This window comes from Pyxicephalus adspersus, chromosome Z (genome assembly GCF_032062135.1).
Source record: "Pyxicephalus adspersus chromosome Z, UCB_Pads_2.0, whole genome shotgun sequence".
Lineage (NCBI taxonomy): Eukaryota > Metazoa > Chordata > Amphibia > Anura > Pyxicephalidae > Pyxicephalus > Pyxicephalus adspersus.
Genome location: NC_092871.1, coordinates 12955414 through 12966566, shown reverse-complemented (window position 1 = coordinate 12966566; position 11153 = coordinate 12955414). Strand labels below are relative to the sequence as shown.

The 11153-nt window shown below is 39.3% G+C and overlaps 1 protein-coding gene across 1 annotated transcript; it reads left to right on the top strand.

The window, feature by feature from the left end:
- The first annotated feature begins 2667 nt into the window (after positions 1 to 2667).
- LOC140343855 (uncharacterized) lies at positions 2668 to 10483 on the top strand. Its single transcript, XM_072430748.1, has 2 exons — positions 2668 to 2756; positions 9366 to 10483. Exons 1-2 carry the CDS (start codon positions 2696 to 2698, stop codon positions 10481 to 10483), a joined length of 1179 nt encoding a protein of 392 aa, XP_072286849.1. The 5' UTR covers positions 2668 to 2695.
- The last annotated feature ends 670 nt before the right edge of the window (positions 10484 to 11153 follow it).

The following is an 11153-nucleotide window of genomic DNA, read 5'->3' as shown; positions in this document are numbered from 1 at the left end:
GGATAGTGAACAGATACATCTATGGGGAGATTAAAGTTGGTGCAATAAATTCATCTACAAAGGGAGACGTACCATATACAATCAGATAAGGGTTGCAGGGAAAAACAATTGCATACACAGGGCTGAGATTTGGCAGAATCGGAGATACATAAACCACTACCATTATACCTTAAAGGGAGGGCAGGCTGGGTACTTTTTCTCTTACATTTTCCCTTACCAATGGTCACCCTCTCTTCCCACCCCCTTTTCTAACCTCTGACTTTGCCTAAATTTTCTGAACCGGCCATTCCCCACTTTTTGCCTCTCAATCCCCTCACCACCTTTAACCCTCTCCTCTATGCCCTCCATTCCCTGGCTCCAGGCTTCGTACTGTGCACTGTCATGCAGTGAGCTAACAGCATTATTGTGCACACAGTGGCTCTGGAAACAAAGTTTACCTTTAATTGCAAAACACAGTATAGTCCAGCCTTTCTCAACCTCTGTAACATGTGGAAGCCCTTAAAACAACTTTCAATCCTTAGGGAACTTCTACTATAATTCATAGTACATTATCTTTGTGGTCAGTGGGATAAATGCCTCCTACATTGCTGATGGGTGGAAGGATGTCACCCTTACAGATAGCCAAAAAGATTATTGGTATCTATTTAACTGACCCGAGAGTCACAAATTTCTCATTGCTCAATGAACCTCTTGCAACTTCTGGAGGACCCCAAGTTGGGAAAAACTGATATAAATGGCACCACACATTGCTGTGTGATGCACCATCTCTGTTGGCAAGGTGCATTTGGGAATTATTATTTGGCACCACAGCAGAATATAGAGCACCGCACTACACAAGAGTGAACTCAGACTAACTTCCCCCAATTATTATTGTAATTGTCATAACAATGGCTTCTGGCTATTCTGGGAGCAAAAAGCCTGTTTTACATGTGCACGACCTACCACGCCAAAAACTGTGCAGCCAAAAAAGCCTAAATTATTGTGTGCTTCTAGGCTAACATCTCTGTGATGCCAGATGATGCCAGACTACTGCACAGAAAGGTAGATGATAGCATTGTCAGGAAGCATAAGAAATAAGTATTTGCAAATGTTGTGCTTACACATTTTTCTGCTTGCCTGCACTTACATGAACAATTATGACTGATGTTAGACTCACTTTAATCTGTCTTCTCTGCGGAAGATTTGTAAATGAATTTGATTTTTTTAGAATATGCTAGTAAAGAGAGCAGATGCATGTTCTTATTATATATTGTATTACAGATTTCTCATTCATGTCTGGATGTTTATTCTGCTTTCGATTAGCACACACAGTTTGATCATTTCTGCACCCTGGTTGCTGCAATGTAAATTTGTCATATAGCCAATGAACTGAAATCAATGGACTCTCTATATGCCTGATATTCTGATGATTTACTAAAGAAATTGAAAATGAACACACATGGGGAAAAAAAAATGTATTAGATCAATAGACAATCTAGACAAACATTACATTTTCCATTTAAAAAGATGAAGCTGTATTTAAAGCTGTCACTAAAACAAAAACAATGAGACTTAGGCTGTGTACACATGATCTTTCATGATCCTTTCAACAAAAGACTGAAAGATGCATGAAAAAGCATTGTACATACAGCCGTTCTGCTCAATGGAGAGGGGGAGAAGGAGTGGGCAGCACCCCGCTGCGCTCTCTTCCCTTCATTTGCATTGCGGCCGTTCATCATTCGTCAATCCGCAAGGATGGATCCACGAACAACGTCGGATGGCCAATGTACACACGTCAGATTCTCGTCCGAAACCAGCCCTGAAACGATAATCGACAAGAATCATCTGACATGTGTGCCTTAGTTTTACGGGTGGACAGCCCTTGATCCCTTTACGATCCTGGTTTAATCGGTCCCACTATGTCCCTTTTTTTTCTTCTTCCCGACGTGGGCTGGACACCAGGCTTATTTGCTTTTTTCCTCTTAAAGTACAGTGTTTGACAACTTTGTACTTTTATGACCCCATATTGACTAATGGTTACAATATTATGAACAGCCAACAGCCTGTGGTTCCTTTGAGGCTCTACCTATACCATTCTCATTGTAGACTTGAGCTCCACCTTTATCTTTTTTGTGTTTTTTTATGTCAATATTCTAAGTCTAAATCTTGAAGAATAGCCTGTACCATTGGAAAATTGGGTTACTTACCCAGTTACATATTGTATTACTGAATATTGTGTTGCCTTAATTTAAGTTGAATTGAGTTTGAGTTTAAACAATGTCATATGGGTTATTGAGATTCTTTCTTAATACATCTTTTTATGTAGGTAGGGACACAGGGCACTCGTGAAAATTTTATCTGGTGACGAACATCCTCATGTCAATTTTTCAGATTGCTGCCTTGATATCTGATATAAAATAAATATTGGAAGGCAGAGTCCTCCTGTATAATCAAATTCAGCACACCTTTCCTCAACAAATTAGTCACATCACTATATTTAGCTGTACCGTGCTGAGAGTAGCTCGGACCTCTGACCTCTGGGAACACGCACTTTAAGAAATGTTATTTTATCATCTTGTCCTGTCACCTACATCACACCCCCTGTAGGGATTTATATATAAATAGCAATATGAAAAATCTCAAGCTCCTTTCTTAATCCTTTACTGGTTGGGATTCTATTTATCTGTGGATATTTTTATTTATTTCACCAAGCAAAATGAAAACTTATGGATTGATCTACATCACATTGGTGGCAGTAATCTTTATTACTATTGCTGGTAAGATGATTATTATATTAGAAAACTGGAATCAGAGACATATGGGTTTAATAGAGAAAAATACACAGATGCACTTAGGTTTATGGATAGACATTTAGAAACATTTTTTATAGCAGTCAAAATTTCTGATATTATTTTTGGTAAAACGTACAATACCACCTTTTAAAACCATGGCTGAAAAAATACAATACAGCTTTTTGAAATATTGATGTAAAATTGCCGTTTGCAAGGCAAGCACCATTTACTTACAAAAGGTTAAACAGAGATGTAATTTTCAGTGGTTTTGAACTATTTTGCTATTATTTGCTTTTTCAACTTTTATGCTTTTCCTTGTAATTATTTATTATACCATGGTACCTTTCTGCAATTTTAAACAAATTTTTCAATCTTTTTAAAGTGGAGACTTTTTTCAATCAGATTCCTATGAAATAGGGTATGTAATTAAATAACTTATAGTTATGACCTTATTCTCCTTCACTGCTAGGTATTACATTTTTTATCTGTTTCTCCAGTTGTTTTTGTGTAATTTTCACCATTCTGCTAAAACCTATTGTTATCCTCTGGCTGGTATTTTGTTATTTGCTGGCCTATAGAAAACTACTTTTTGAAAAAAAAGAGAAAAATAGTTATTCTACCTAAATAGGAGTTTGGGTTAATATTATAAATATAAGACAAACACTATTAGGATAAATTTCAATCCGTTACAGCTAATACTGTATGATTGTGCCATGTGTATGGTATATAGGGTTAACATGCAGAAATTAGTGTGGTTTTATGTATTTCTGCATCCGTTGCGTTTGTATTTGATTAGGTCCTATTCAAGACTGTTTAGCAGTTTCTGTTTTTTACAGTATGTTTTAAGCTCACATTTTGCTGCTCCTGGCCACCCAAAGCCCCCAGTTACATTGTAAATCAAAATAAACACAATGGACCTGATTTATTAAAGCTCTCCACGTCTGAAGAGAATATACTTTCATCAGTGAAGCTGGGTGATCCAGCAAACCTGGAATGGATCTCATCCAGGATGAAAAACATTTTCTAGCAATTAGCAAATGGCTTTGAAGCAATCCATTCCAGGCTTACCCAGATTCCTCTCCATCCTATCCTCTCCAGCCTTGGAGAGCTTTAATATATCAGCCCCATTAGGAGCATGATGGGCTTTGCATGCCATTCTTTAAAATCCAGGCAAAGGTTTTGAACACTTTTGTTCAGTGCACCTGCCTGAATCCAATAATTTCTCCAATTTGTTAGAAGGCAAGTCCTTGTGCAACAGGGTGGCTGCTAAAGACCAATAAGTGTGTTGGAAAAGAGTGCTAATAAAAATCTGATTAGGTGAGTTGGGGGTGAGCTCCAGGACTCTCGTTACCAGAGGGGCCCAGATAAGTATGTCAGAAGGTGTTCTTAGGCAAGAGGCAGGCAGCCACTTGTGAGCAAAATACACCAATTATATCAGGAACAGACTAATGAGGATGAGAGCAGCTTAATCCAAAAATAGGTGAAAGACTGATATTCATATAAAAAATATATATTAAAAAATGGGCAAACGTCAGAATATGACCCACACGTGGAGTGCATAGTTATGGTATTCTTTCCCCTATTCAAGTAACATGTAGTATTGTTTATGATGGACATTTGGTTGACAAAATTTGGTTGACAAAATGTCTCTTATTTTAAACATGAAAGAATGTTTGGCTGTTGTTTGGTGACCCTTCTATGCGCTGATGCACATTGCCCAAGCTACTCCCTACACGTGCTAAATTTTATCCATGATCTAATCACTGTAGAATAATAAAGGAATCCAAACCTTAATGGGCAATGAGAAAAGACTTTAATTTCCTAAATATGTTGTTTTTTTTTGTAAATAGGTTTTAATTTTTTTTTTACCTGGAGTTCCTACAGTAACAGCTCTAAGTCACTGGCTGATTAGTGCTTTCAATCTGGCAGCTCAAAGGGTGCAAATAACTCCAAGAAACTGTATACTAAAGTACTTAAAACCTGTTTAATGTAAGGAATAATGCCAAACATACTAAACCTCAGATTTTGGGTTAAAATACACTTTAAAATGTTATCAACAAAGGAACTCAAATGTCCCTAATGACACTCAGATGGGCAAAATAAGGCTGACAGAGGTTTTACTCCTGCTTTACTTTACTCAAAATGGGAAACACAGTTTTAGCTTTAGATCAATACTTAATGACTGTAAGGCTCTGATCCAGTACCAGTGCTTACCAGATGCCAGTCCACCAAGTGAATGCTGTATTCTTCGCCTATAGCAAGCCCCTGTTCAGCCATGGGATTCTAATTGTGCCGTCCCAGCACACAGTTGCCCCCCAGGACTACCGTGCAATGGATGGCATCTAGGGGAAGGACTGACAGAAGACCAGGAGCCCACAGATAATACAGAACAAAAGATTCCAGCAGAAGCTAGTTTACAGAGGTCACACATGGGTAATCAGTCCAACCGATAGGCTATTTAGGAATAAGGACAAAGCAGAGTAAGGCTCAACGGCAAAGGTCAGCAACAGAAAATATAACTAATAAACACACCAGTAGCAGGTCAGCCCAGCTTAATGCTACAACAGACAACTAGTGACTGTGAACAGAAAGGCTAAAAAGCCCCAACAACCAATAGCAGGGCAGGATGAAGCCAGGGACTAATCTGCTCCTTAAACCCCCTCACTGCTAAAGGGAAGAGAAGAAGCTGCTATTTCCTTGTTTTCCTTGCTGCTGCCAGGACAGAATAAACAGGGTGTTATACTGCCGTGGTGAACAGTACGGGATCGCTGGCCAGATAAGCAACATTTTTTGGGTTTAGTTAAGACTCAAATGTAAACCCAAAATTAACTTCTACATTTATAATTCTATTAAATTAGATTATAGGTAACAAAAAATACTTGTCAGTTCTGCCAGAAATGCAATCTGTTCATAACACAACTTTTTGTGCTCTTTGGTTCTGCTGAATTATTAGTAGACTACAGAACAGCCCCCTTGTTATATAGAAAAGAGAAAAGGAAGAAGTGTTCTTTATCCCTGTCCCAGAGTAACAATGCTGCTGGTCAACAATGTCAGATTTCTACATTAAACAGGTAACATTTCAATAATTTGATGATGGTCACCAATACATAGCTGTATAGGCAAAGGGGAACTGGTCACTTTTTAAGGATAAAATATTATTTTATTTTATGAGACTTGGAGCCTTTGACCATTACTCTGCCATTTTTGCAGCAATAATATATCTTCTTGGTTGTTGGTTGGTTGTTTGTGTTGTACTGTGTAACTCTTCCTTTCTAGACCTTTTTACGTTTGGAGACCCTTAAGATTACTTTAGGTCTTCAGGGAATTCCTGCCATAATTTCTACATACATAGCTTACAGTATATTAGTGTGGTGGTCACCCTTACCGATACCAAAAGAGATCATTGAGAAATTGTTCAAGGAAGGAAGTCCCAAAGCAAAAAGAAAAGGCGCAGGGCCACATGACAGGGTGAGAGGAAAAGGCAGGGAGAAGCAAGGAATAAATAATGCTTAGGGGGAGGGGAAAATATATGGAGTGATAGGTGGGGCTGGCATTATAAGGGGTCAAAGGATAAGTAAAAAAAGGAGGCTAAGGGTGGGAGAAGCCAGTTCCCAGAAAAGATTAGGAGAAGTTTTTCCCACCCACCCTGCCTATTTTTAGAACAGAGGAGAGGTTACATAGTCATGGCAGCTGGGGCGGTTTTCTGTAGGTCCATGAGAGTGGGAAAATGTATACAAGGAAGCAGGGGGTTGGGAACCCATCAGGGTATGGAGATCCTGATAAGTGGAACCCCACATGACACTGGGTTGTTTTGGGGCAAGGAGGGAGCTGAGGATACCCGTTAGCTGTCGAGGTGGTGTGGTATCGGCTGAGGGCCGGTTTGGTGAGCAGGAGTTTCTTTGGTAAAGTGATATTATATTGGTGATTTCAAATATGTTAAAAAATTGTACTTGGAGGTTGGTTAATTTTGTGATTTTGTTCTATGTTAAATGGTAATGTTAGAGTAATAAAAGTGCTGCTATGGCCAGTTTATCCCAATAAGTGTGTGTGTTACTAAAAGGGTGAATGAGGTTGAAGAGTGTGGTAAGGGATAAACTGGAGGGTGAAAGGAAACAATGGCTTCATTGGATTTACCCTAGTCATGTATGTTTACACGCATTGACAAATGCAGTGTGTTGCTATTCGTTGTGTTAGGCCAACCCATTCATTTCATGGAGCTGATCAACAAGTCATTTGTTGGGGTGTCATTCTAAATATATAAATACATTGTGGTGCTTTAGTTAGGGACAAAATCCTTAAAATGAGAAAATAGACTGCAATAAAATGCTAAGTAGTGATGGTCATATCTGCCCAGGTTCGAATTCTTCTGAATTCAATAAATGTCCTTTGAAGTTCATCAAACCAGCTTCAAGTCAAATTAAAATGATAGGAGCCATTGTTAAGGTACTCAGCAAGCAATGTTCCAATTGACTGGTAGATGTCAGAGGAGAAACCATCCCTGACTTCCGCTAGCCAATGGTAATGCTGCCCATAGTGTACTTTAACAACTGACTACCATCATTTTAAACCTTCTCTACACCTATTAAATAGACAGAAATGTATGGAGATGTGTTGTTTGTTGTTTCAGTCTCTCCCTATCTTCTGTACAATATCTGCAGTCCATACCAGCTTTCTGTAGTACTTCATATACTGATTTTTTTATGTGACGATTTGGTGATTTAGGAGGCTGCACTTAAGGTCCCCTATATCAAGGTGACCACCAATAATCCAAGCTTTCATACTATATAACTGTCGGTATATATGACATTTTTTAAATTGGCAATCAGAATAAAAGATAAATGAACAGCTTTATATTCAGCCCATCTTCCAGGTCATAAAACCTTGTATCAGTAATTTCTCTACCCTTTCACTGCTCCTGGTTTTTCATTCAAATACCCAGTTTTTACTTTTACACACATAAAATCCCCCCCAAAAATGTACATTTTCTCCCATAATAGCTCCAATCACCTCTTTGAATTAAATAAATTGGAATAAAGTGGGTTTGGCGAATTTCAAAGGTCATTTGGTGAATCTAGAAAGAGTTTAACCTGGGAAGATCCAACCATCACATTTGACTTTAAAATACCAAAGGGTTCAGGGCTGACTCAATGCCGGATGCCAAGGTCCTGTGGCTGTAAAATAAGCCCAAATCATCACAACCACCAGCACCGTCCCTTGCAATTGGTATTCAGGTGTTCATGCTGATATGCTGTGTTTGGTTTTCATCATTTGTGGCATTGTGAATTTTGGCCATACATCTCCACTTGGGTCTCATGGGTCTAAAAGACATTGCCCCTGATTCATCATTGAAATCCGCGATCGCGGGAAGCGCGATAATACGCGCGACCCGCGATCGCGGATTACCGCGGTCCGGGACTCGAGTGCGCGCGTCCACTCGCATCCTGACGGATTCCTGCCACCAGTAAAAAGCTGTCGGATAAGCGCGGCTCCGTGCGCGAGCTTTTCCGGTTGTTGAATAGCGCGATCGCGCGCGATTCCGGATCGCTAATACGAATGCGCGACCGATAATCCGATTTTGTTTGATGAATCAGGGGCATTGTTTCAGAAGTCTTGTGGTTTGTTCAAATCAACTTTGCAAACCCCAGCCATGCTGCCATGCCCTCTTGTTTATAAAAGGTCGTCACAATTTTCTGATGGTCAATTATTCCCTTTTAAATTCTATGGAAGAGGAAAGGATGTACCTAATTTTGTCACTCCCTGCTTCTGCACTTTGACTTAGTTCTTGTTAAATCCATAATGACACCAGTGTAATATGTCATGTATTGTTGCTCACACGGAGTTGTATTTACCTAATTTTAAGACCTTTTATGAACCAATGTCTTTTATGTACTGATATGCCGAATAGTAGAATGAAAGTGGGAGTACTTTCTTTTTCTCATGCCTGTATTCTCTTCAGTGTGTGTGCTAATTCCCTATATATGCTGTGTAATCAAAGTTCAAATTTCTGTGTTTGCGTGTGCCTGTAGGGTGTGTAGGGTATTCTACTTTATTTTTTTTTGTATTGTTATCAATATATTTTGCTTACTTATGAACCACTAATAGCACCTCTGCTTTCCCACTTAGCCAGATTGAGTTCACATACATTCCAACTGTTCATAATTTGGAGGGACTGGCCTTCATTTGGAACCAAGTCTTACTTTCCCTCTTTCCTTCCCAGGTGTCCTGCTTTTAGAGAGGACATATACACCAGATATACATTAAAAATGTATTCTTTAACTATTTCAAAGTGTAATTTTGAACCAAACCTTCAAGCAGCCTCTACAATATGTATCTTGCTTTTGTTAAATGCTAATATAATAGAAAAGTAGCTGTAAGAACCATAGTTGTTGATTTAACCATTTTGTTTATTATTTTCTTTTTGGTCTTCAAAATTAAAGTATGTCATTGCAGAGGAATGTCATTTACCAACATACATTGAGCTAAAAAAATGTTTTATGTCTCCAAAAATTGGAAGGAATGAGTACGGTTTATATGATGTGTTTTAATAAAATCAGATATGACTCTAAATTAAATATTTTTTTCTTTGTGTTTCAGAGTCTACTGGTTCAACCACACCACGCAGTACTAAATGTAAAAAAACCAGGCACACAACGTTAAAGGAAACTACTGCTACTGATAATTATTCCACTCATGACAGAATCACTCATTTGTCCACCTCTACCACGCATAGAACTAATGCTACTACTACTCCTACCTCTATCATGACTACACTGACTACTAGCACTGCTTCTATTACCAGCCGTACCAAGCCCCCCACTACATTGACCATGCATACTGCTAGCAACATCACAAAAACAACCAGCATTACGTTATCTGTTCCTACTATGAGCACCGTGACAAAAGAGAGGAGCACAACAATAAAAAGCACCAGCAGCACAATGGACACGGGACACAGCACTGTGGATCATACCAACACTACCCAGGAGCCTACAAAAATAACCACAGTGACCCCTAATACAAGAAGGGGCACTACTGAAACAGTAGTGTCCACAACTAATGCACACATTACAACGAAAGGGTCTATAACAAGCATATTTAGCACCAAAAGTAACATTACTGATAACGCAACAATGACCACACCTAGTGAGCGGGAGACCACCATTGATATAACCACCATACCAGGTGACATCACTACTATTACATTTAGTGCAAATGATAACACCAGTGAGAATGTGATCACATCTACTGCAAGTGACACCACTATTAGTGACACAGGGACTACATCCAGTGTGATAGACACCACCATTGATACAGTGATTACATCTAGTGACATTACTAGTGATATAACTGTCTCCTCTAGTGCAAATGAAATTACCAGTGAAATTGCAACCACACATAGCACAAGTAAAACTACTAGTGATACAGTGACCACACCTGTCAGTGACACAACCAGGGCAGAAATCACATCTAGTGCAAATGAGACCACCAGTAATACAGCGGTTACATCTACTGCAAGTGAGACTATCAGTAATACAGTGACCACATCTAGTGCAAGTGAGACCACCAGTAATACAGAGGCCACATATCTAGTGCAAGTGAGACCACCAGTAATACAGAGGCCACATTTAGTGCAAGTGAGACTACCAGTAATACAGAGACCACATCTAGTGCAACTGAGACCACCAGTAATACAGAGGCCACATTTAGTGTAAGTGAGACTATCAGTAATACAGAGACCATATCTAGTGCAAGTGAGACTACCAGTAATACAGAGACCACATCTAGTGCAAGTGAGACTACCAGTAATATGGAGACCATATCTAGTGCAAGTGAGACCACCAGTAATACAGAGGCCACATTTAGTGCAAGTGGGACTACCAGTAATACAGAGACCTTATCTAGTACAAGTGAGACTACCAGTAATACAGAGACCATATCTAGCACAAGTGAGACTACCAGTAATACAGAGGCCACATCTAGTACAAGTGACACTACCAGTAATACAGAAGCCACGATTAGTGCAAGTGAGATCACCAGTAATACAGAGGCCACATCTAGTACAAGTGACACTACCAGTAATACAGAGACCATATCCAGTGCAAGTGAGACCACCAGTAATACAGAAGCCACATTTAGTGCAAGTGAGACTACCAGTAATACAGAGACCACATCTAGTACAAGTGAGACTACCAGTAATACAGAGACCATATCTAGTGCAAGTGAGACCACCAGTAATACAGAAGCCACGATTAGTGCAAGTGAGACCACCAGTAATACAGAGACAATATCTAGTGCAAGTGAGACCACCAGTAATACAGAGACCATATCTAGTGCAAGTGAGACCACTAGTAATACAGAAGCCACATTTAGTGCAAGTGAGAC